Source organism: Anomaloglossus baeobatrachus, chromosome 1, assembly GCF_048569485.1.
Source record: "Anomaloglossus baeobatrachus isolate aAnoBae1 chromosome 1, aAnoBae1.hap1, whole genome shotgun sequence".
Lineage (NCBI taxonomy): Eukaryota > Metazoa > Chordata > Amphibia > Anura > Aromobatidae > Anomaloglossus > Anomaloglossus baeobatrachus.
The window spans coordinates 937,910,211-937,937,554 of NC_134353.1; the positions used below are offsets into that span (position 1 = coordinate 937,910,211).

Sequence of the window (27,344 nt, forward strand, 5' to 3'; positions counted from 1 at the left end):
GACCATGACCCCAAGCATACAGCCAAAGCTACCCAGGAGTTCATGAGTGCAAAAAAGTGGAACATTCTGCAATGGCCAAGTCAATCACCAGATCTTAACCCAATTGAGCATGCATTTCACTTGCTCAAATCCAGACTTAAGACGGAAAGACCCACAAACAAGCAAGACCTGAAGGCTGCGGCTGTAAAGGCCTGGCAAAGCATTAAGAAGGAGGAAACCCAGCGTTTGGTGATGTCCATGGGTTCCAGACTTAAGGCAGTGATTGCCTCCAAAGGATTCGCAACAAAATATTGAAAATAAAAATATTTTGTTTGGGTTTGGTTTATTTGTCCAATTACTTTTGACCTCCTAAAATGTGGAGTGTTTGTAAAGAAATGTGACAATTCCTACAATTTCTATCAGATATTTTTGTTCAAACCTTCAAATTATACGTTACAATCTGCACTTGAATTCTGTTGTAGAGGTTTCATTTCAAATCCAATGTGGTGGCATGCAGAGCCCAACTCGCGAAAATTGTATCACTGTCCAAATATTTCTGGACCTAACTGTATGTAACAGAAGGAATATGCAAACCAAAGTCAGGCGTGCATGGCATGGCGGGGGTCAGCCGCCATACCAAAGTATAACAGAGAGAGGGGGGGAGCCAGCACTGTCTGAGAATGGCATGCAAAAAAACAAACAAAAAACGTGTGTAGCACCCCAGGGTTCATATGCCACAGTAAAAACACAAAGTGTTAACTCCCCACACAACACTAGCACCTCCTGGCCAGAAGGGTGAGACCAAGCTGCTTCTCTATATATATATTCTGGTGTGGAGAGGAAGTGGTCAGTTCAGTCAGTTCAGTGCAGGGAGTGCAGCTCAGTTCCTGGGAGGACTGAGGAAGAAGGATCTGTAGGTTGGAGCTGGGACAAGCTCACCTCAGGATCCGCTGACCAATTCCAGGTCTAAGCCGAGGGTCTGAGGAAAGGAGACAGATTAAACAGAGGACCATACCTGGGAGACAGTATTGCTGAACTCACCCCAGTGGAGCACACAGAACGGATGCTGGAACCGCACCCCGCACAGTTAACACCGGAGAAGTGAAGATTCCACATTCTTCACCTGTATCACAGACACAGCAACACCGCAGAGTTCAGGAACATACAAGTGAGGACTCGAGTTGCCTGTCAGGTCGGTACCCAGGAGGAGAACAGGGCCGGCTGCCTAGTTTACACAGCAGCAGGGCCACACACACACACACACACACAGTGCAGACAATGGAGCCAAAACGGCCCAGCTGGGTAAGGGAAACCCTGAACCCTTCACAGACTCCGTGGACAGTACTCTGCTGAATACTATCATCAGTAAAAGACAAAAGCTGCAAAACCGTGAGTCTGCTTGTTTATTGTGCTCGTGTCTTGCACTCCCCAATAGACTATCACACTGCCCCGGGGAGAAGGCTCTACCCGTGGGAGCTGTCCCATCTCAAGCTGCCATCCATCACCCCCGGAGGTTCTGCAGCAGCGGTGGTCATCTCTGATCACATTCCACGGGTGGCGTCACGTACATAACCCCCTTTTTATTGTGGAACTAGGGATCACAGACCGGGTCACGACACAGTGATCCCCTTTCCAGAAGCGACCCCCTTGGCCCGGTCTGGGTATCCCCTTAACCCCTGGCGACACAACTCTAGCGTCACAAACAGGATCCGGACTGGACCCGGCTGCAACCCGGGTGACGTGCGCCTGTAAAGACTTATTGCATTGAATAAAAGACTTGTTCTGTGAATTGTTGAAACAAAGAACAGACTTTAAACTTTGCGGAGATACATGGAAAAACCAAAAACATCATTGGTAAAATTTTCCAGGTGCCATCTTGGATCGCGCCATTAGCTGCTACGCGCGGGAGAACAGCGCGCCTAAACCAGGACTCTGCCCACCACTTGCAGAGGAGGTGCGCTCGGTGCTGCGACACGAAGAAGACTTCGCTGTGAAGAAGACTGGTGAAATTAACTAAGGGGGCGCAAAGATGTTGCAGCAGGGAGACGCTGTTGTACCCGGCGGTGCAGCGGCACCTATCATGCCGTTCCTGATGCCGTACACCCCGGGTGCAGTGTGGCTGCCGCAGTACTCAGGTGAGCCCAACACACTTAATGACTTTATCGGAAAGCTAAAAATCTACTACAGCATGTATCCCCCGACAGAAGGCCAGCGTGTCGGTATGCTTAGGGAAGGTTAACCGGCAATGCCCAGCGAGAGGTTACATCCTGGTCGGACGATGCAAAGGACACTGTAGAGCACATAATAGCTGGACTAAAAGCAGCATTTGAATCCACTGCCGACAGCCGGGCTAAAATTATGTTCTTTGGATGCAAGCAAAAACCTAGAGAGAGCACGAGAGACTAAACTTGCAGGAGGCGCTCAGAGCACTTATGTTAGCAGAACCTGCCTTAGCCCCCGGAGCCGATAAGCTGCTGATAGACCAATTCGTGGATGGACTCTAATCCCCTTCCCACCGGGGACAACTGAGCATGATGGTGATCCAGGATCCAGGACTAATGTTTGCCCAGCTAAAGGATAGAGCCATCCGCCTCCAGCAGATAGAGGAGCCCCGGGATATAGACTCTGTTCAACACCCTATAGCAACACCACAGCAGCCGGTAGTGCCAGTGATATCGGCCATGTCAGCGGCTGCTGCTAACCACCTGGAGCCCATCACTAATGAGGCTCTCCATCAAAAGCTTGATGCCCTGACAGACACTGTTGCCTCCATGGCTAGAATCATCCAGGAGCTGCGTGGATCCAAGTCTGCACCCAAGATTTAGTTGGCGACCAGCAAGGAGGATGTCCCGTGGATGAGGCCTAGGAGATACCAAGCAACGAGAGGATCTCCCAGCGAACGCTACCAGCCAGATGGACAGCCCATTTGCCGCCGTTGCAAGGAGCCAGGTCACTTGGCCCGGGAATGTGCTTTAAATGGGGATCCCCTGGGGAGGCGGGCCACTCCTCAGGAATAAACTCTCAAGGCCCCTCACCCTGGCACGACAAGTATGTGGGAGGACGTCCAATCATCCCCATCATGCTGGATGGCATTCCGCTCAACGCTTTGCTGGACACTGGTTCCCAAATAACATCAATTCCGTATGTCCTTTATAAGAGGTACTGGGCTGATTCCGACGTTAGCAGTGGTCCAGCTAACATTGCATTGAATATATGGGCTAGCAATGGTGAATTAGTACCACAGGTTGGTTTCAGAGAAATGACCATTAAGATTGGGAGAGTGGAATTGCAGAACCAGGGTATTGTCATTGTTGATGTTGACCGGCGAGAACGTGAACCAACTATGCTGCTAGGAATGAATGTAATTGAAAATTGTTTTGCAGAGGTAATTACTGTCTTGCAGCAGATCGCCGAGACTGCCAAACCCGGCAAACAGAGACTCCTGCAGAATAAAAATAAAGCATTGATGCTGAAGCAGCAGGTAGAAATGTCAGGAGGTGAAATTGGCAGTGCAAGGGTAAATGACCCAATACCCATTGTAATTCCTCCCAAAACGGAAATGCTGGTCTGGTGAGAACTGCAATAGGCATCAGAGGGCGAGACATCAGGCCCTGGTAGAGCCCGTGTACTCGGACAGTAAACCCACTGTACTGACGGCCAGAGGAATAGTTGTAGTACACCGGGGAAGAGATGAGGTCACCCTACCAAAGTATGCTACCATGGCTAAGCTATATACGGTTGATAACAACGCTATCACCACCGTTGAGCCCTTGAGCCCATCAAGTCAGGCGGAGGACAATGGCTCAGAGGGAAAGCTGGAGGATTGGTGCCAAAAGCTACATGTAGGTACAGATTCTACAACCTTCCATCAAAAGCATGGAGTATACCGGGTAGTGAAAGAATATGAACAAATAATCAGCAAACACCCATTAGACTTTGGGCAGATCAAAGGGGTAGAGCACACTATACCCACAGGTAACCATCCACCCATAAAGGAGAGGTATAGACCAGTACCACCAGCTCACTACCAATGCGCCAAAGACATGCTCAAAGAAATGAAAGAAGCAGGGGTAATAAGAGACAGTTGTAGCCCTAGAGCAGCCCCACTAGTGCTAGTTAAGAAAAAAGATGGGTCCATGAGGATGTGCGTAGACTACCGACGGATCAACCGCATTACACACAAGGATGCATACCCGTTACCTAGGATAGAAGAGTCATTGGCTGCTTTAAAATCCGCTATTTACTTTTCCACCCTAGATCTGACTAGTGGGTATTGGCAAGTTCCTGTGGCAGAGGCTGACAAGGAGAAGATAGCGTTCACCACGCCGATTGGCCTCTGTGAGTTCAATTGTATGCCGTTTGGACTCTGCAACGTGCCCGGTACCTTCCAGCGACTGATGGAGTGCTGCCTAGGACATAAGAACTTCGAAACTGTCCTCCTGTACCTGGATGACGTCATAGTCTACTCCAAGACCTATGAGCAGCATCTACAAGACCTGGCAGAAGTGTTTGAAGCCTTATCTGGATACGGCATGAAAATCAAGCCATCCAAGTGTCACCTTCTAAAGCCAAGGGTACAGTACCTGGGACATGTCGTGAGCTCAGAAGGGGTAGTACCGGATCCTGAAAAAGTTACTGTGATAAGAGATTGGTCGAGACCCACCAGCGTGAAAGAGGTGAGGCAATTCCTGGGACTGGTGGGCTACTATAGAAGATTCATAAAAGGGTTTACGAAGTTAGCAGCACCCCTACAAGACATCCTGGTAGGACAGTCAAAGAAGTCTGCAGCCCGAAATCCTCCTTTCCAGTGGAGTGATGAGAGAGAAGAGTCCTTTAAGAAGTTAAAGTGGTCGCTAACTGGAGAAGAGATCCTGGCATATCCAGATTACCATCAACCCTTCATTTTGTACAAGGATGCCAGCAACATATGAAGGGTTGCAGTATTGTCTCAAAAGCAGGAAGGCAAAGAGAGAGTTATTGCCTTTGCAAGCAGGAAGCTCCGGCCTACAGAAAAAAACCCTGAGAATTACAGCTCCTTCAAGTTAGAACTACTGGCAGTAGTTTGGGCTGTAACAGAGCGTTTCAAACACCACCTGGCAGCTGCAGAATTTACCATCTTTACTGACAACAATCCGTTGACCCACCTGGACTCAGGTGCGCTGAAACAGTGATGGATAGCCCGACTGTCAAACTACAACTTTGTCATCAAGTACAGGGCAGGCCGCAAGAATGGGAATGCAGATGCCTTATCCCGGATGCCACACTCGGGGGACGTGGAAGAGGAACCGGAGGGGCTGGAAGAAATTGAGCTGCCGGCCTTTCATCGTCCTAAAGTGGGACAGTGTCAACAGAGTGTCTACCAAAAACAACAGCAGGCAAATCTCAACCAGTTAGCACACCACAGATGGGCTGACACACAAGACAGCGATCCAGCTGTGAAGCTAGTGAAATAACTGCTTACACAACAAGGTGCCTACCCTAACCAGAACGCTCCAGCTGAGACGCAACATCTCTCTGGAAGGAAATAGGTAAATTGTTCCTGTACCAAGGGAAGCTCTGTAGAAGGCACACTAATCCAAAAAACACATGAGTTGGTCTGGCAGATCATCGAGCCCAAGAGAGACGTCAAGATAGTTCTGGAAGCTTACCACGACGGTGCAGGTCATTTTGGTTGGAAAAAGTTGGAAGTGCTCTTAAGAGAAAGATTCTACTGGGTTGGCATGAGAAAATCAATTTAAGATTGGTGTAGAAAATGCGGCCCGTGCAACCTCAGGAGAAAGGATCAACAGAACCAGAGAGCTCCACTCCAGTTCATTGTAACCAAGCAACCACTCGAGCTAGTCGCATTAGACCACGTCAAGTTGTCACCAAGCCGGTCTGGCTATGTCTATGCCTTAACAATCGTGGACTATTATTCACGCTTCTTAGTGGTGGTACCCGTGAAAGACCTTACAGCTAAAACAGCAGCTAAAGCATTCCAGACGTACTTTTGAAGACCCCATGGTTACCCAGAACAAGTCCTTGCAGATCAAGGTCCAGCTTTTGAATCACAGATCTTCCAAGAATTCTGCAACATGTATGGCTGTAAAAAGATCCACACAACAGCATACCATCCCCAAACAAATGGCTTATGCGAGAAGATGAACCATATTGTGATTGACCTGTTGAAGACCTTACCAGAGTCAGAAAGAAATCAATGGCCAGAGAAATTGCCCAACCTGGTGGACTTGTACAATCATGTTCCGGTGAGTTCTACAAACTGCACCCCTGCTTACCTCCTGCGTGCAAGGCCCGGTAAACTTCCAATTGATTTAGATATGGGAATTCTGAAGCCAGATGCAGAAGTTCAAGAATCCAATTGGAATACCCTACGTCAGCAACAGTATCGCCAAGTACAAGAGTACGTAGAGAAAAGTCTCCAACAAGCTAGGGGGAAGACAAGAGAGAACCTTTAACCAGCATGCTCTAGCAACCCCATTGCAACCTGGTGACAAAGTTCTCAAGAGGAAACGACGCACGAACAAATTGGATAATCAGTGGGAAACCACCCCATATACAGTTTTACCATCAAGTATGGATAATCCCAAAGTGTGTCTCATCAGTAAGGATGAAGGAAGGACATTAGATGTAGTGTCAAGAGATCAACTCAAACAGTGTTATGAAACCCTGAAAACACCAGAAGTCACCTTACCCGTACAGGTACAACTTGTCAAGGAGGAAGAAGATGTGTTCCATACAGTCTTAGGAGATTTCCCAAAAACTTGGCCAAATTACTATGGGGCAGTAGTAGTCCCGATGATCGCCTTCCCTCAAGTGGTGGAACCAGCATCAGAATCCATACCACAAGAAGTCCCAAGACAAGAAGAACTGGAAGTTGAACCTGTAGAGGAAGAACAGATTCCTGGTCCCAGTGGGCTTGCCAGTCCTACAGTCAGTCCTCCATCCTCACAATTACCAGAAACACCAAATAGGTACACTTCCACCCACACCATTATGCTAAGTACACCCGGTACACCAGCAGTACGCAGGTCCCAGCGTAGTACCCAGGGTCAGATACTAGCAAGATAAAGACTAATGTGAAATTGCATATAAAAATGTACATATGTTATAATGTTTATATGAGAAACCGTAACAGTTCAGTGTACAGAAAAAGGTGAGAGAAGAGTGGTGTAAGGTGGCAGTACGGAGAGTTACAACTTGATCACATGGGTGGTGGCCCGAGGGCCGTGAGGCCTACTGCACTTCCGACCAGAGTACAGACACCTGTAAGAAATGTTTGGTTATTGAAATGTTTATATGATTGCAACGTTGAGACACATAAGCCCAGTACCTACAGAGAGTATTCTGTATGAACACTTACATATCCTGGAACAATTTCCTCTTTATTAAATATGGACCATACCTACCACAGGACTGGTTGTGGTAAAGACTGAGTGTGTACCTTCATCAGCCCCGGAGGCAATAGACTAAGCCCTGGAGAGACTGCTTTTTGAACCTTTTGGACTTTTGGGTTTTTGTATTTTTCCTTTTGAGGCTCTGTATGTATAAAATTGTTGTTGATAACTTCTTTGTTTCTTTCACAGTCCCGGAGTACTGTTCTTCACTAAGGGGGAATGTAGCACCCGAGGGTTCATATGCCACAGTAAACACAAAGGGTTAACTCCCCACACAACACTAGCACCTCCTGGCCAGAAGGGGGAGACCAAGCTTCTTCCCTATATATCCAATTCCAGGTCTAAGCCGAGGGTCTGAGGAAAGGAGACAGATTAAACAGAGGACCATACCTGGGAGACAGTATTGCTGAACTCACCCCAGTGGAGCACACAGAACGGATGCCGGAACCGAGGCTGTGCAGATTACACACTGCAGAGTTAACACCGGAGAAGTGAAGATTCCACATTCTTCACCTGTACCACAGACACAGCAACACCGCAAAGTTCAAGAACATACAAGTGAGGACCCGAGTTGCCTGTCAGATCGGTACCCAGGAGGAGAACAGGGCCGGCTGCCTAGTTTACACAGCAGCAGGGCCACACACACACACACACACACACACACACACACACAGTGCAGACAATGGAGCCAAAACGGCCCGGCTGGGTGGGAGAAACCCTGAACCCTTCCCAGACTCCGTGGACAGTACTCTGCTGAATACTATCATCAGTAAAGGACATAGAAACTGCAAAACCGTGAGTCTGCTTGTTTATTGTGCTCGTGTCTTGCACCTTCCCATAGACTACTATCACACTGCCCCGGGGAGAAGGCTCTACCCGTGGGGAGCTGTCCCATCTCAAGCTGCCATCCATCACCCCCTGCAGCAGCGGTGGTCATCTCTGATCCCATTCCACGGGTGGCGTCACGTACATAATCCCCTTTTTATTGTGGAACCAGGGATCACAGACCGGGTCACGACACAGTGATCAACTTTCCAGAAGCTACCCCTTGGCCTGGTTCTGGGTATCCCCTTAACCCCTGGTGACACACGTGCACGCCTGACTTTGGTTTGCATATGCCTTTTGTTTCTATCTACATATATATATATATATAATTTGGTGTCTGTTCACACACAGCTACCACGCTCTTTCCACAGGCATCATTATTTAGGCACCATATGCTTGGGCCTGTTCCACCTTCATTCATGGCTGCTGGGTGGGCACTGTGAGGGCTAGTTCTGACATTGTCCCAGTGTGTGCGGCACATAGCTACACGTGCTGGGACGTGGACTGCCTTTATTCGCAGTTTTAGCCTGTCCTTGCAGCATGGGTGTGGTTCTGACATGTCTCAGGTATGTGTGTGCTTTAATATGGTTCTACTTTTAATTTAATTAGTTAGCCGTATGGCACATTGAAAATATAAAGATAGAGTTAGGACCCCCGTATAGAGGTTTGCCTTGACGTTGGCAGGGGCGGCTCAAATTATTGATCAATCATTTCCTAAAAATCTCAATTTGCATTATAGTACAGTTGGAATAATTGTGAATTTACACTAAAAAAATATTTTTTTTTATTTGCATGCCATTCTCAAGCAGTGCTGGCTCCCCCCCCCCTCTTTGATAATGTAGTGTATGTACAGTTTAGTGTATATGTAAACAGTGTAGTGTGTATGTACCGCCCCATGCTCGGCTACAGCCGAGCCGCTCTGATCCAGGCTCGTTTGTGGGTGTCTCGAGCGCCTCCGGACCGGGGGTCACTTCACTCTGAAAGGGGGCTGGCGCTTTGAGGGGGTTTAGGGTTACGGCCGGGGCCGTGGTTTTTGTTTGAGTTCGTGACACCACCCACAGGTTGCGGTGAATGTGGACACCACCCCTGCTGTTCACTAGGCACCCAGCGGAGGTGTTGCGCAGCAAAGGTGTTAACCCCTCCGTGGGCAGGGGAGATGGCCCCGGGACCCGATTGATGTGATATGTCAGTGCTTGGCGGTGCAGGGCGATGCGTGGCCCAAGGGCACAGTTGTACTCAGTATTACAGATGCACAAGAGTCTCTGGTAAACCAAGAAGATGGTGGTCGGTGCCCGCAGCCGGCTGCGTCTGGTCCCCCACTCGGGTTGGTGGTCTCCGCCTTTCTCCTGCACCTTCTGTGTAGCTGTGGACAGCCCGTGCTTCAGCAACGGGAGTCCGCTCCCCGGCTTTATGTATGTCGGGAGAGGCCGTTTGCCAGCAGACGCTGGCCCGTGGGATCTCTTTGCCTGAGCGGTGGCTTTTTATCCCCCTTGGTGGGCTGTTGTTTTCAGTCGGGACTTGGGTGGGAAAGGACCTAAAGTCCAGACCTCAATCAGTTAATTAACTTAGTCCGATAGTTTCGGGACCAAGTTTCAGGGTCTGAGTACCCCCCTTTGTGCTCCGGTTTCCAGTCTGTTCCCCAGTTCGGTACTGGCGGGCCACTACCCTGTCCCGGTCCCTTACGGTTCCACCGAGCCATCTTCCCGACTCCTGCAGGCTGAGGCCACAGTTTGCCTCCTAGCCAGAGGTGACTGGGCTCCGACCCAGACACCTGTTAGACTGTGGCAGACCTGGGCACAGGCCTGCCTCTGCACTTGAACTTCACTCCAACCTTAAACTAACTGCTGTTTTCCTGCCTCAGGGCCTGTGAACTCCTTGGTGGGTGTGGCCAACCACCTGGTCACGCCCCCTTGTGTGCTCATCAAACCCTGAGGGAGGTGACTAGGGTTTTAAGGGTGACTGATGACACCTTTTTAGGGGACGGGTGTTGGGCAAGGGCTTACCTGTGACTACCTGGCTAGTCCAGGGCGTCACATGTATTCTGTATGTGTGTTTATTAGTGTATGCAGTATAGTGTGTGTATTGGGTATAGTGTAGAGTTTATTAGTGTACACAGTTTATTAGTGTATGCTGTGTACTCTGTGTATACATTGTGTGTAGGTAGTGTATATTGTGTGTAGTCTATATAGTGTAGTGTGTGTACAGTGTAGTGTGTTTATATCATGTATACAGTGTAGTGTGTATGTAGTGGATATTGTGTAGGGTGTATTAGTGTATACAGTATATTAGTGTATGCAGTGTACTGTGTATATTAAATACAGTGTAATGTGTATATTGTGTATATAGTGTAGTATATATTGTATACAACAGGGGTCTCAAACTCGGCTGGGTGTATGGACCGAACATAGGAAATAAAATAATTTGGGGGGTCGCATTCTTTGCAGGACAAAGTGACATTTTTATTGGTACCATTTATTTTTTTTTTAACACCTTTAGATCACTGATTTTGAACATTTTTCACTTGTTTGTTATAACAAATGTGCACTTTCTTTGTTATATATTATATATATATTATATATATATATATATATAAAAAAAAAAAAAAAAAAAAAATTGGTAAAAAAAAAAAAGTCATGCCTTATTTTGAGTTTTGTTTTCTTTTTAACATTTCATGCCTTTCTTGTAACTAATAGTGTTACAATTAGCACTATATAGAAATTTTGGCCAACATCTTTTAGTAATGTTCCCCATCTTGTTGTATTGTGCCCCATCCTACAGTAATGTGCCCAACCTTGTTCCCATCCTATTATTTATTATTATTAATATTATTATTTATATTTATTTATAGAGCACCATTGATTCCATGGTGCTGTACATGAGAAGGGGGTTACATACAGAATACATATACAAGTTACAATAGACAGACTAGTACAGAGGGAGGAAGACCCTGCCCTTGCGGGCTTACATACTAAAGGATTTTGCGGAGGAGACAGTAGGTGGGGTGTAGGTGGGGCGGCAGCTCCGCACGGTGGTGGGGCGGCAGCTCCGCACGGTGGTGGGACAGTGGGGTCATTGAAGATTATAGACCTTTCTGAACAGATGAGTTTTCAAGTTTCATTTGAAGTTTGCAAGGGTAGTAGATAGTCTGACGTGTTGAGGCAGCGAGTTTCAGAAGACTGGTGATGCTCGGGAAAAGTCTTGGAGGCGGTTGCATGAGGAGCGAATGAGAGAGGAGGAGAGAAGGAGATCTTGGGAGGACCGGAGGTGACGTGTTGGAGTGTAGTGGGAGATTAGTTCGGAGATATACGGAGGAGACAGATTATGGATCGCTTTGTAAGTCAGTGTTAGTAGTTTGAATTGGATACGATGGAAGATTGGGAGCCAATGGAGGGATTTGCAGAGAGGAGAAGCGGGGTGGTATTGAGGAGAGAGGTGGATCATTCGGGCAGCAGAATTAAGGATGGACTGGAGAGGGGCGAGCGTGTCGGCAGGGAGGCCACAGAGGAGGATGTTGCAGTAATCGAGGCGGGAGATCATAAGAGCATGCACTAGCATCCTATAGTAATGTTTCCCATCCTTGTCTCTCATCTTGTAGTAATGTGCCTCATCCTTGTCCCCATCCTATAGTAATGTTCCCCATCCTTGTCCCCATCTTGTTGTAATGTGCCCCATCCTTGTCCCCATCTTACGTAATATGTCCATCCTGTAGTAATGTGTTCATCCTTGTCCCCATCTTATAGTAATGTTCCCCATACTTGTCCTTGTAGCAATCTCCCTATCCTGTAGTACTGTCCCCATCCTATAGTTGTCCCATCCTATAGTAATGTGGCTGCGGCTGAAAGGGGGCAGTGGCGCTATAACTTACCGATTGCTCTCCTCAGCTTCCACAGATGCCGGAGTGAAGCTGAGGGGAGCAGTCTCCGGCCCCAGATCCAGTGATTGGAGAGATCGGTCACAAAGCCGGTCTCTCCAATCAGAGCTGGGGGCGAGTGAAACAGAGGTCACCCAGCTCCAGCCAATGATCAGTGCTATAGCTGCACTGATCATGGCTGGATTTCAATGTTTCAACCATTTTTAATGGCTAAAACATTATAGTGGCTGTGATTGACTGACGAACACCGCTCAGCCAATCATGGCCTCCGTAGGTCCGGGGAGGAGACACCACCCCTCCTGAGGTCAGGCAGAGGTCCCCTCCTCCCCGAATCTAAAGTATTTGCACATCGATCACAGCCACCAGGGCTCCGGGACCGCGATTTTGCCATGACGTACTTGGTACGTCATGGGTCCTTAAGTACCAGGGAGCCATAACGTACCCAGTACGTCATGGGTCGCTAAGGTGTCCTTCACATACACACAAAAAAAAACAAAAAACACCACCATTTTTCTCACCTGTCCTGCGTTCCCTCGGCTGCCTCATATCTGCTTCTTGCTGTCTGCAGGCCCGTGCACCTGGTGACTATCGCGGCCGCAGCCACTGTTAGTGATTTATGTCAGATGATTGTTTTGCCAGCGCTGATCGCGCAGAGTCAAGCGATCTGTGCACAACGTTTCCAATGCAGCCGTAGCCGTCCGCCAATCAGAGGTAAGCAGCTGAGGTCAGGCAGTTTCCATTGGAGGAATAGTTGTGCACAGAGCGCTGGACTCTGAGCGCAGCGCCAGCAAAACATTCCTCTGACATAAAGCGCAGACAGTGGCTGCAGCCCCTGCACCAGCCGCGATAGTCACTGGGGGCACGGGCCTGGGGGCCGCACGAAGCAGCCTGAGGGGCCGCGTGTTTGACACACCTGGTGTACTGTATATTTGTATATATGTCGCGGGCGGAGGAGGGGACACTGCGCTCTCCCACTGCTCGGGTCCGGCTGCCGCTGCTGCTGCGGCCGCTGCTGCTCAGTGGCTCGAGCGATGGGCCGGATCCCGGGGACTCGAGCGGCGCTCCTCGCCCGTGAGTGAAAAGGGGAATGCTTTTGGAGGTTTATTGTCCGTGACGCCACCCACGGTTGTGGTGATTGTGTGGACACCACCGCTGCTCTGGACGGGGATCCCGGGAGCGGTGACAGGGAGCAGCTTTGTTGTTACTTCTCCTCTCCGTGGGTAGGCGGTTGATTGTCCCGGGGCCCGGTGATGGGGTAGGGGTGGATGGCAGGCCGGGTGCGGGGCCTGGTGAGGTGCAGGGTCGCGGGGGCAGCGCTGTGCCACACGGCACGGTGGTACTCACTCAGCCTGAGACGATGACACAGTTCTCGGCAAAACACACGGCTGGAAAGACGGTTCCCACGGACAGTTGCTGTTGCTTTTCCCCGGTAGGTAACGGTGACTGTCTCTTTCCCTGCACCTAGTACTTCTGTTGGTTCCAATGGGTTCCCACCGATAACCTGCTCCCCGACTTGGATATGGGCCGGAGGAGCCCCTCTTTGCCCGCAGGCGCTGGCCCTGAGAAACTGGTGCCTTGGCGGTGGCGGTGTCCCTCTCATACGGTTGGACTGTTGCCTTCAATCGGGACTTAGTTGTCTGGAAACCCGGAGGTCCCCTTCACTGACGGATTTGGCAAATTCACGGCGACTCCAAGCCTTGCCGGGATCCGAAAGGCCCCTGCCAATGGTGCTGGCTTCTCCTTGTGTACCGGTCCGGTACCGCCGGGCCACCGCCCGTCCACGGTCCTTACGGCAACTCCGATAGGTCACTCCTGCAGACGGTCACCGCCGTCTGCCAACCTTGCTGTCTCTGTCCGGGGCACACACCCGGACGCTCTCAGTTAGTTACTCTACTACCACTTTCCTCCTCACACTCTAACTCTCCTCTCCCTTCTTCCTCCAAACTCTAACCCTTCTGTTTTTCCCTCCTCCAGGACTGTGAACTCCTTGGTGGGTGGAGACCAACCGCCTGGCTCCACCCCCTGGTGTGGACATCAGCCCCTGGGGAAGGCAACAAGGATTTTTGGGTCTAGCTTTGATGTGCCTAACCGGGGTGTAGGGTGTGGTGATGTCATTACTTGTGACCCCTGGCTTGCATATACAGTATATATATATAAATGAATAAATATTTATTATTATATTTGTCTCTCACCTCCAGTCTGGTTGAATCGGCTCATCGCTACCCTCACATTAGATCTCATTGCCGCCTCATTCCTTTTCTCTTTCTGTGTCTCTTTCTCCCAGAATCCCTCCTCCACTTTCTCAATCCACTGGACCTTGGGTCGGATTCTGCCGCTGTCTGAGTTATAATTCACAATCTCCCGATCATCCACATATCCAACTGCAGAGAACTGCGGCAGCCCGGACCCCGGAGCCGAGACCCCCGTGTGATAATATCGTAGAGAGTGACTGTCTGAAAGAGACATACAGAGCGGTACATATCACACATACAGGACACAGGAAAAGGAGACATACGGAGCGTTACATGTCACACATACAGGACACATGTACAGTATGTACAGCGCAGAGGTGACAGCTCAGGTCATGTATGTGGAGCAGCAGGTCACGTGTCTCTACATTTCATATTGTTCTCGTCTCACAAGTAACTTTCCACCGCGCTCCATAGAGAAGACCTGCAGGAGACGCCCCGCACTGTACACTAGAAATACATTATGCATAATACTATGGTCAGTCATTTACAGAAGGTAATAGATTATAATTTACACAGTCCTCAGCTGCTGCAGAACCTCTTTCATTCCCCTTTTTTCTATTGACTATTTGTGGTAATGCAGTTGTACAATAATAATAATAATAGTGATAATTATAAAGTTTACTTATATAGCACCAACATATTCCGCAGCACTTTACAATCTGGTGGGGGGTTGCATAGACAAAAACAAAATAGTACATAATTCAACAGCTACAGTAGGAATGAGGGCCCTGCTCGAAAACTCACAACCTATGGGGAAGAAGGGGGACACAAAAGATGAAGCACACTTGTAGATCTGGCCGGCCATCGTTATGCTAGTTTCTTGGTTACATATAAAGATGAATGATCTGGTCTTTAGACAGTGACCTTTTGGGTGCCCTTACGTGCTATTGGTTGTATGTAGGATGTTAAAAGAGAGAAGGGTACGAGTAGCATTTAGAAGGTGGGACAGGGGAGAGTTAGGGGCACTTTGCACACTACGACATCGCAAGCCGATGCTGCTGTGTCGCCCTGGGCAAGCCAGGGGACACGAGTAACAACACCACCGCACCCCACACTCCAGGTAGGCACACCTGCTAACCAGAAATCCTTGTTGCCCTGCTCCAAGAGTCTGTTGATGCACACCAGGGGGTGGGCCAGGCGGTTGGCTCCGCCCACCAAGGAGCTCACAACTCTGGAGGCAGGAAGTAAACCAGGCAGATTAGCCCGGGGAGGGCAAGAGTGAAGTCCAGTGAAGGGCTAGAGTAAACAACCAGAAGTGAAAGTGAAGGAAAGGAAAGTGGAAAAGGAGGAAAGCAAGAAGTGGAGAGAGCGCAGAGAGTGCGCAGAGCCTGAGAGCCCAGCTGTGTGTAGGGCTAGAACAGCAAGGTCAGCGACGGCGGTGACTGTCCGGAGTGGGACAGTTCGGAAGTTCCTGGAAGGACCCCGTTGGCTGTGTGCCCGGTGGTCTGGAGCAGTGTTCCGAAGGACAGTCAGCACCAGGGCAGGGGCCTCTCGGACCCCGGCAAGGCTAGGAGTCGCCCAATTTGCCGAATCCGTCAGTGACGGGGACGCAGATCCCCCAACAACAAAGTCCCGATTGACGGCAACAGCCCGACCATTAACGGGGAGACACCGCCACCGCCAAGGCACCAGTTTCCCCAGGGCCAGCGCCTGCGGGCAAAGTGTAGAGCTCCTCCGGCCCAGATTGCAGTCGGAGAGCGGGTAACCGGAGGGAATCCACCGATACCATCAGACCACACAGGTGCAAGGAAGAGAGAAGTCACCGTCACCTACCGGGAGTGCAGGTGCAGCCGTCTGTGGGACCGTCCTACCAGCCGTTGGTTTACCGTACAAACTGTGTCCGTGTCAGGCTGAGTGAGTACCATAGTGCCGCAAGGCACAGCGCTGCCCCCGCGTCCCTGCACCCTCCAGGCCCTACACTTCACATCTCTTCACCGGGCCCCGGGATCACCAACCCCTACCCACGGAGGGGCAACACAACACCTGGCTGCTCCCATCACCATCCCCGGGACCCCCACACCGAGCAGCGGTGGTGCAATCACCACAACCGTGGGTGGCGTCACGAACTATAACCCCAACAAACACCCCCTTTTCACTCACGGGCGAGGAGTGTCGCTCGAGACACCCCGGGATCCGGCCCGCAGCTCGAGCCACCAGGAGCAACTGCCGGACCCGAGCAGAAGGGGTGAGCGCGGTGTGCTGACACCCTCCTCCCCGCCCGCGACAACTTGGCGTCACGAACAGGATCTTACCGCTCTGCCGTCAGGTAGAGGTGCGCCTTGTTACCGCCGGAGGCATCCGGCAGAAAAATTTCAGAAGCCGCCATCTTTGGCGCGAAAAGTTCCCGCTCGAGCGTCTTCTCGAGCAGTAGAAGCGCGAAGGCCAAAACTCCGCCCCGAGAGAGGAGGGGCCGGAAAGAGCTAAGGGGGACGGAAACAAGATGTCTGCGCCCGACGGAGCCGCTGGAGGAGCGGTGGTCGCAGGCGCAGCGGCACCCGCGGATGGGAATGGGCCTGCCCAGGTTCCGGCCGTACTGGCGGGAGGTGCCGCGGCCCCCGCGCTTACTCAGGTCATGCCGTTTTCCTTGCCCTATGCGTCCGGAGCTGCCTGGCTACCGCAGTATGACGGGAAACCGGATGCCTTGCAGGCCTTCCGGAAAAAGCTTAACCCGTTGCTAGAGCTGTACCCCCTGACTGATAAGCAACGTGCAGCGATAGTGCTAGGCCAGCTAACCGGTGCGGCGGAGCAGGAAGCGGAGACCTGGGCCGAGGGGGACCGGCTCTCTGTAGCCACCATCTTCGAGAAGCTACAGACTGCCTTCGAGACCCGGACTGAAGCTGAGCTGAGGATGCAGTTTTACCAGTGCCGGCAGCGAGCCGGGGATAGCATTCGGGACTATGCTCTACGTCTGCAGACCGCCCTCCGCACGCTGAAGCGGGTGAACTCTATTAATGAGGCGGATAGCAACAAGATGTTAGTGGAGCAATTTGCGCAGGGGATGAGGTCCCCTGAGGATCGTAAACAACTCCGGATGTGGGCCCTGGAACACCCTGATGTGGACTTTGCTGTGTTAAAGGAGCGGGCTATCAAAGCACTACAGCTCCCAGCTGCTGAAATTCTGGAACCCGTCCCGTGGCCCGTCGAGACAGCTCCCGTTGTGGCGGCTCCAGCCAAACCAACCTCCTTACTACCTGCAGCCTCGAGCAGCACCGTAGAAGAACTGGCAGCCCAGGTCCGTCGTCTGGACGGAGACCTTGCCAAAATCCTTGCTGCACTACAACCTTTGACCAGATCTCAGCCCCCAGCGCAGATACAGCTTGCTGACAGTCCCGAGGATATTCCCTGGATGCAGCGGAGAAGCGCTAACAACCCGCGGAGCAGACCCCCAATCTGCTACAAGTGCCGTAAGCCGGGCCATGTTTACCGACAGTGCCCGTTAAACGAGCAACCCCTGGGGCCCCGGGCCAATCCTCAGGAGTAGAACACCGTGGCCCCCCGGACTGGCGAGACCGATAGGGCGGGCCCCGACATATCATCCCTGTGGCTGTGGACGGCATACCCGTGATGGCTCTCTTGGACACTGGATCACAGGTAACGACCATACCGTACACATTATACCAGCAGTACTGGGCCACAGACGAACTGGCGCCCCCAGACAATAGTATAAATTTGATTGCCGCTAATGGACTTCCATTGACTCAGGTGGGGTATAAAGAGGTGGCTATGACAGTGGGGCAAGCTGAACTGCAACACCAGGGTATGATTGTGATCATGAATGAGCCTAGTGATCATAACCCGAAAATAGTGTTGGGAACCAATGTGATGGAACACTGCATGGCTGATGTGTTGGACCTTTTGCAGCGGCTAGCCGCCACGGCGGCGGGGAGCCGGCAGAGGGCTGTGCAGCGTGAGATCCGCGCCCTAATGTACCGCCAGCATGTAAGCTCAACCGGAGGGGAGATTGGTGGAGTGCGAGTGATGGATGTTGCTCCATTGACTGTGCCCCCTAGGAGTGAGATGATGATCTGGTGTAGGGCAGCGGTAGGGCCTCAGGGGCGTGACTACCCTGCGATGATGGAGCCCATGCCTTCCGAGCACTGGCCCACTGTAGTGGCCGCCCGAGGGGTGGTAGATGTGAAGAAAGGGAGAGTGCCTGTGAGAGTGTTAAACTGTGGAGAGGAGGAAGTCAGGCTCCCCCGGTATGCCACCATTGCCAAACTGCTCACCCTGGACCCTCACACTATCCAGGAAGCCCATCCATCCACACTCCCACCTACCACCAGCACTTCCCCATCCCAGGGGGACACCAAGGAGTGGCACCAACAGCTACATGTGGGCACTGATGATACCCCTACACATCACAGGGCGGGGGTACACAGGGTTGTGCAGGAATACGAACAGGTTTTCAGTAAGCACCCCCTAGACTTTGGGCAGATCAAGGGGGTCCAACACCACATTCCCACCGGTGAGCATCCCCCTATCAAAGAGAGGTATAGACCTATTCCCCCTGCACATTACCAGTGTGCCAAAGATATGTTGAAGAATATGAAGGAGGCAGGGGTTATTCGGGACAGTTGTAGTCCCTGGGCCGCTCCGTTGGTACTGGTCAAGAAGAAGGATGGTACCATGCGGATGTGTGTGGATTACCGGAAGATCAACCAGATAACCCATAAAGATGCATATCCATTGCCTCGTATTGAAGAATCTTTGGTTGCACTGAGAACTGCAAACTACTTCTCGACCCTTGACCTCACCAGCGGATACTGGCAAGTGGCCGTGGCCCCCGAGGACCGGGAGAAGACTGCCTTCACCACCCCGATGGGGCTCTGCGAATTCAATAGCATGCCGTTTGGGCTGTGCAATGCCCCCGGGACCTTCCAACGGTTGATGGAGTGCTGTCTGGGACATTTAAACTTCGAGACCGTCCTGCTGTATTTGGATGATGTGATTGTTTATTCCCAGACGTATGAGGCCCATCTGGAGCACCTGGCCGAGGTGTTCGCGTCCCTTGCCGAGTTCGGGATGAAGTTGAAGCCCTCGAAGTGCCATCTGCTGAAACCCAGGGTGCAGTATCTGGGACATGTGGTGAGTGCGGATGGTGTCGCCCCCGACCCTGAGAAGATCACTGCCATCCAGAGCTGGCCAAGACCGACCACAGTGAGGGAAGTAAGGCAGTTCCTGGGTCTGGTGGGGTACTATCGGCGCTTTATAAAGGGGTACACGAAGATGGCTGCCCCCATGCAAGATCTCCTCGTGGGACAGACCAAAGGTGGTAGACCCATTGGAGCCCCACTGTTGTGGGAGGACAAGCATGAGGAGTCCTTTGGCCAGTTGAAGGCGGCCTTGACTGGAGAAGAGGTCTTGGCGTACCCTGACTATGGGCGCCCGTTCATCCTCCACACGGACGCCAGTAACGTGGGGCTAGGAGCGGTCTTGTCCCAGGTTCAGGATGGAAAGGAGAAAGTGATTGCCTACGCCAGCCGAAAACTCCGGCCGACCGAGAGGAACCCTGAGAACTATAGCTCCTTCAAGCTCGAGCTATTGGCGTTGGTGTGGGCTATCACCGAACGGTTCCGCCACTACCTGGCGGCGGCAAAATTCACCGCGTTTACGGACAACAATCCGCTAACTCACCTGAACACGGCCAAGTTGGGCGCGCTGGAGCAGCGGTGGGTAGCCCGGTTAGCCAACTATGATTTCACCATAAAGTACCGAGCTGGTCGTGTCAACATTAATGCAGATGCACTCTCCCGGATGCCCCATTTGTCAGAAGAGGGGTGTGAGGATGACGACCTCGAGGAGATTGAGTTGCCTGCGTTTCACCAGCCGCCTCCTGAGAGAGTACAAGTATGTCAGCAACGGGTGGATCTGGACCCGCGGCCCAGCCAAGAGTGGCAGGACGCCCAGGACCAAGCGCCGGCTGTCCGCCTTGTCAAGACCCTGGTGGAACAAGGTGCTATGGGAATAGACCCTGCCGCTCCAGCCGAAGCCCAACGCTTGTGGAAAGAACGGAAACGGCTCTACCTACACCAAGGGAGGCTGTGCCGTGAGCTGATCAACCCAAAGACCCATGAGAAAATATGCCAGCTGATCGTCCCTCAGGCCGAGGTTGCTACTGTTCTGCGGGCATACCATGATGGTGCTGGCCACTTCGGGTGGAAGAAGCTGGAGATGCTGTTGAGGGAGCGGTTCTATTGGAGTGGGATGCGTGAATCGGTGGAAGCCTGGTGCCGAGAGTGCGGTCCTTGTACCCTGAGGAGAAAGGATGAGACTAGCCAGAGGGCACCGTTACATCCCATAGTCACCCATCAGCCGCTGGAACTGGTCGCCCTGGACCATGTCAAACTCACCCCTAGCCGAAGTGGGTACACCTACGCATTGACCATGGTAGACCACTACTCAAGATTCATGGTGGTAGTCCCCGTCAAGGACCTGACTGGTCGAACTGCTGCTCGTGCGTTCCAGGCTTATTTCTGCCGACCCCATGGGTACCCCGAGAAGGTGCTGACTGACCAAGGCCCGGCTTTTGAAGCAGAGGTGTTTCATGAATTCTGCCAGTTGTACGGCTGCAAGAAGATCCGGACCACTCCGTACCACGCCCAAACCAACGGCATGTGCGAGAAAATGAATCACTTGGTCCTGGGGCTCCTCAAGACGCTACCGCTGGAAGAACGGAACATGTGGCCGGAAAAGTTACCCGACTTGGTCGACATGTACAATAATATCCCAACCAGCTCGACAAAGTGCACCCCAGCGTATCTGATGAGGGCTCGGCCTGGCCGCCTGCCGGTGGATCTGGAGATGGGGTTGGAAGCTCCGGAAGCACTCCCTTCGACGGCAGAGTGGGAGAGTCGGAGGAGGGCCCAGTACCGGCAAATCCAGGAGTATGTAGAGAAAAACCTCAGTCGAAGTCGAGAACAGCAAGAGCACCGGTTCAACCAGAAGGCGCCTGCAGGTCCTTTCCAGCCAGGAGATGTGGTGCTGAAACGGAAGAGAAAAGCCCACAAACTGGATGACCAGTGGGAGCAAGTCCCTTACGTCGTACAACCCACCGAGTGGGACAATGGGAAAACCTACCAGATCAGTCGTGACCAAGGGGGCACCCTGGCCACAGTTTCTCGGGACCATCTAAAAAAATGCCCCCCAGTATTGAAAGCAGAAGCTGAAGTACCGGTCTCTCCACCAGTGGAAGAGGCAGCAGAGGTAATCCACACTGTAATGGGTGACTTCCCAGCAAACTGGCCTACACAGAACGGCGCAGTGATCCTTCCAGTGATACTGTTCCCACAACCCGTGGATGAAGAAGTAGTGGAAGCGGTCAACCGTGAGCCAGAACTAGTGCCAGTGCCCAGGGATGAACCTGTACCCAGCTCCCCTGCACCTCCGCCTGCCCCACACTGTAGCAGGGAGGAGGGACCGATTGTTCCCTCTACCCCACTGTCTAGTACCACTGACACCGGGCCCCGAAGGTCCACCCGTTCCAACCTAGGTAGACCCCCACTTAGGTACAGGGAGACCGTTCTATGAATGGAAGGGGTCCGCAAACGTAAGAGTGTTGTTGTTTGGAAAAGTTTGAAAGTTTGTTTGAAAATTCTGCAAAAATGAAAAATGATTATCCGAGTTTTCACCTGATTCACCGTGTGATTTGCAACCGGCTGGAGCCGGCACCGTTGTCCCTGAGGGGACCGTTTAAAAATGCATGGGAACTATCCATGGACAAGCCCGTGAACTCTGCAGGGCAACCACAAACGTTAGTGGCTTGTAAATATGTTGGGTACCGTTACCGTTTCCGCAATGCCGCCTCCGGAGAGGCAGGTTGGAGGGAGGGCCCTGAGCAGAGCAGGCCAGGGCCCAGCCACCAAAGGAACCGGTGGCCACCCTCTGGAGGGCAAGGACAGATCCCGCTCGGGTGACTTGTGCTGGACTGTGGGTCAAGGGGTGCTGCCTGGGTTTTAGGGGCAGCATCAGGGCCAGGTTGCTTGGGTGGGAGAGAGCGGAAACCGTGACCGTACACCGTTGAAACGTTTAAAGTAAAATGTGCCTCCCGTCTTGGGAAGAGTTATTGAAATGTATATATGTTTGACTAACCCTTGTTATCCCCTTTACAGAAAAATAAAACCGGTGTAGGACGGCAGCCCGCGGACGGTCTGCATTTTGCTAAGGGGGAATGTGTCGCCCTGGGCAAGCCAGGGGACACGAGTAACAACACCACCGCACCCCACACTCCAGGTAGGCACACCTGCTAACCAGAAATCCTTGTTGCCCTGCTCCAAGAGTCTGTTGATGCACACCAGGGGGTGGGCCAGGCGGTTGGCTCCGCCCACCAAGGAGCTCACAACTCTGGAGGCAGGAAGTAAACCAGGCAGATTAGCCCGGGGAGGGCAAGAGTGAAGTCCAGTGAAGGGCTAGAGTAAACAACCAGAAGTGAAAGTGAAGGAAAGGAAAGTGGAAAAGGAGGAAAGCAAGAAGTGGAGAGAGCGCAGAGAGTGCGCAGAGCCTGAGAGCCCAGCTGTGTGTAGGGCTAGAACAGCAAGGTCAGCGACGGCGGTGACTGTCCGGAGTGGGACAGTTCGGAAGTTCCTGGAAGGACCCCGTTGGCTGTGTGCCCGGTGGTCTGGAGCAGTGTTCCGAAGGACAGTCAGCACCAGGGCAGGGGCCTCTCGGACCCCGGCAAGGCTAGGAGTCGCCCAATTTGCCGAATCCGTCAGTGACGGGGACGCAGATCCCCCAACAACAAAGTCCCGATTGACGGCAACAGCCCGACCATTAACGGGGAGACACCACCACCGCCAAGGCACCAGTTTCCCCAGGGCCAGCGCCTGCGGGCAAAGTGTAGAGCTCCTCCGGCCCAGATTGCAGTCGGAGAGCGGGTAACCGGAGGGAATCCACCGATACCATCAGACCACACAGGTGCAAGGAAGAGAGAAGTCACCGTCACCTACCGGGAGTGCAGGTGCAGCCGTCTGTGGGACCGTCCTACCAGCCGTTGGTTTACCGTACAAACTGTGTCCGTGTCAGGCTGAGTGAGTACCATAGTGCCGCAAGGCACAGCGCTGCCCCCGCGTCCCTGCACCCTCCAGGCCCTACACTTCACATCTCTTCACCGGGCCCCGGGATCACCAACCCCTACCCGCGGAGGGGCAACACAACACCTGGCTGCTCCCATCACCATCCCCGGGACCCCCACACCGAGCAGCGGTGGTGCAATCACCACAACCGTGGGTGGCGTCACGAACTATAACCCCAACAAACACCCCCTTTTCACTCACGGGCGAGGAGTGTCGCTCGAGACACCCCGGGATCCGGCCCGCAGCTCGAGCCACCAGGAGCAACTGCCGGACCCGAGCAGAAGGGGTGAGCGCGGTGTGCTGACACCCTCCTCCCCGCCCGCGACACTGCGATGCCGAGTGCGATAGTCCCCGCCCCTGTCGCAGCAGCGATATGTGGTGATAGCTGCCATAGCGAACATTATCGCTACGCCAGCTTCACATGCACTCACCTGCCCTGCGACGTCGCTCTGGCCGGCGACCCGCCTCCTTATTAAGGGGGCGGGCCGTGCGGCGTCACACGGCAGGCGGCCAATAGCAGCGGAGGGGCGGAGATGAGCAGGATGTAAACATCCCGCCCACCTCCTTCCTTCCGCATTGGCAGCCGGGACGCAGGTAGATGTTCCTCGCTCCTGCGGCTTCACACACAGCAATGTGTGCTGCCGCAGGAACGAGGAACAACATCGGACCATCGCAGCAAGGCAATTGTTTTCGCCGACGCTACACCGATGATACGATTACGACGCTTTTGCGCTCGTTAATCATATCATCTAGACTTTACACACTACAATGTCGAGAGCGACGCAGGAAGTGCGTCACTTTCGACATGACCCCACCGACATCGCACCTGCGATGTCGTAGTGTGCAAAGTACCCCTTAGGTTAGTAAGTTATTATGATAGGCTTGTCTGAAGAGATGTGTTTTTAATGTACGCTTAAAAACTTTGGGGCTGGATATTAGTCGCATTCATTGGGGTAGTGCATTCCAGCAAACTGGCGTGGCATGAGAAAAGTCTTGGACACGGAGTTGTGAGGTTCGTATTATGGAGGATGTTAGTCTAAGATCATTTGCAGAATGAAGGGGGCGGGTAGGATGATAGACAGAGATGAGGGATGAGATATATGGTGCTGCAGAGCTGTGGAGAGCTTTGTGGGTGAGGGATAGGAGTTTGTATTGTATTCTGTAGCTGATAGGTAGCCAGTGTAGTGACTGGCACAAGGTGGAGGCATCGGTGAAGCGGCTGGACAGGAATATGATCCTGGCTGCTGCATTCAAGATGGATTGGAGAGGGGAGAGTTTGGTCCGAGGGAGACCGATCAATAAAGAGTTGCGGTAATCCAGGCTGGAATGAATAAAGGGGGCTTTACACACTACGACATCGCTAATGCGATCTCGTTGGGGTCATGGAATTTGTGACGCACATCCGGCCGCATTAGCGGTGCTGTTGCGTGCGACACCGATGAGCGATTTTGCATCGTCGCAAAAACGTGCAAAATCGCTCATCGGTGACATGGGGGTCCATTCTCGAATATCGTTACTGCAGCAGTAACGAAGTTGTTCCTCGTTCCTGCAGCAGCACACATCGCTCCGTGTGACGCCGCAGGAACAAGGAAGCTCTCCTTACCTGCCTCCACCGGCCCCAATGTGGAAGGAAGGAGGTGGGCGGGATGTTACGTCCCACTCATCTCCGCCCCTCCGCTGCTATTGGGCGGCAGTTCAGTGACGCTCTGTGTCGACGCTGTGACGCCGCACGGACCGCCCCCTTAGAAAGGAGGCGGTTCGCCGGTCACAGCGACGTCGCTAGACAGGTAAGTATGTGTGACGGCTCTGGGCGATGTTGTGCACCACGGGCAGCGATTTGCCCGTGTCGCACAACAGATGGGGGCGGGTACCCACACTAGCGATATCGGTACCGATATCGCAGTGTGTAAAGCGGCCTTTAAAGCGACAGTAAGGGTTTTTGCAATTTCGAAAGTAAGAAATGGTCGGATTCTGGAGATGTTTTTGAGATGTAGGTGACATGTGCGAGTGAGTGATTGTATATGGGGAATGAAGGAGAGTTCTGAGTCAAATATGACCCCTAGACAGCGAGCATGCTGCTTGGGAAAAATGATTAAATCATCGAAGGTAATTAAGATGTCGGGTGTAGGTTGGTTGGTAGAGGGAGGAAACAAGAAACTCAGTTTTGGAGAGATTCAGTTTCAGATAGAGGACATGCTTTGAGAGACAGCAGACAATCTCTGGTATTTTGTAACAAAGCAGGGGTGATGATTGGAGATGATGTATATATTTGGGTGTCATCAGCATAGAAATGGTATTGGAAACCGAATCTGCTGATGGTTTGTCCAATAGGGGCGGTGTATAGAGAGAAAAGGAGAGGGCCCAAGACTGAGCCTTGAGGAACCCCGAAGGTGAGGAGCGGAGTAAGAGCCAGCAAAGGAAACAGTGAAGGAGCGGTCGGAGAGATAGGAGGAGAACCAGGCGAGAGCGGTGTCCTTGAGGCCAATAGAGCGGAGCATGGTGAGGAGAAGTTGGTGATCCACAGTGTCAAAAGCAGCTGAGAGATCCAAGAGAAACAATAGGGAATAGTGGCCGTTAGATTTTGCTGTTAATAGATCATTTGAGACTTTGGTGAGAGCCGTTTCGGTGGAGTGTAAAGAGCGGAAACCAGATTGATAGGGATCAAGAAGTGAATTTTCAGATAAATAGCAGATTAGCCGAGAGTGGACCAAGCGTTCTAGGACCTTCGAGATAAAGGGAAGGTTAGAGACAAGTCTGTAGTTAGCGGCACAGTTCTGATTGAGGGAAGGTTTTTTGAGTAGAGGGGTTATGATTGCATGTTTAAATGATGAAGGAAAGATACCTGATGAAAGAGAAAGGTTAAACATTTTGGTTAGATAAGTAGTGACAGCTGGGGAGAGAGCCTGAAGGAGATGTGAGGGAAGAGGGTCACTGGTGCATGTTGTTGGGCGGGAAGAGGCAAGGAGACGCGTCACTTCTTCTGTGACAGGCTCGAATATTGATAGTGAGCTTGAGGTGCGGGAGAGGAGGGGATCCAGGCTCTGAGGGGATTTTTCAAAGATTTCTTTGCGGATGTCGTTGATCTTTTGTAAGAAGAAAGTGGCCAGATCATCAGAGCTTAGGTTGGTGACCGGGGTCTGTATTTTAGGGCTCAGAGGGGAGTGGAAGGTTTCAAAGAGTCGTTGAGGATTTTTGGCTAGTGAAGTGATGTTTAGTAAAGTATACTTGTTTAGCCAGATGGAGAGCAGAGTTATAGGTTGAGCATTAACTTATAGTGGATGAAGTCTTGAGCTGAAAAGGATTTTCTCCACAGACGCTCAGCACACCTAAAACAGCGCTGTAGATAACGTGTTTGAAGCGTGTGCCAGGGCTGCCGCTGCCTGTGTGTTTTTTTCTGCACGTAGCTGGTGCCACTTCATCCAGGGCACTCTGCAATGTCTTATTATAATGTGACACTGCGGAGTCTGCACAGGAGAGAGAGGAGATGGGAGCCAGGGATGACTGCAAATTGTTCATTAGCAGCTGGGTATTGATGGCGCTTAGATTTCTGTATGGGTGATAGGTGAGGGCATCCCGGGTTTGAAGACAGTTTGTGATGGAAAAGGAGAGAAGGTTATGGTCAGAGAGTGGGAGAGGGGAATTGGTGAAGTCATGAAGAGTGCAGAGGCGGGAGAAGACCAGGTCCAGCGTATTCCCGTCCTCATGTGTCGGAGACTTAGTGAGCTGTGAGAGGGCGAAGGACGAGGTTAGGGAAAGAAAATGGTGGCAGATGGGGAGAGTTGGTCGTCAATAGGGATGTTGAAATCCCCCATGATGAGAGTGGGAAGGACAGAGGATAAAAAGTGTGGAAGCCAAGTGGCAGAATGATCGAGGAACTGACGGGGGAGCCTGGAGGGCGATACACAACTGCCACTCGCAGGGGGAATGGTTTGAAGAGTCTAATGGTGTGGACTTC

General features: G+C 52.0%; 1 protein-coding gene across 1 annotated transcript in view; it reads right to left on the reverse strand.

The window, feature by feature from the left end:
• Positions 1 to 27,344, reverse strand: part of LOC142256618 (class I histocompatibility antigen, F10 alpha chain-like) — a 106,441-nt gene that overhangs the window by 62,021 nt on the left and 17,076 nt on the right. Inside the window, exon 2 of the mRNA XM_075328397.1 lies at positions 14,262 to 14,522. Coding sequence (XP_075184512.1) covers positions 14,262 to 14,522 — 261 coding nt within the window. The remainder of the gene's footprint in view (positions 1 to 14,261; positions 14,523 to 27,344) is intronic.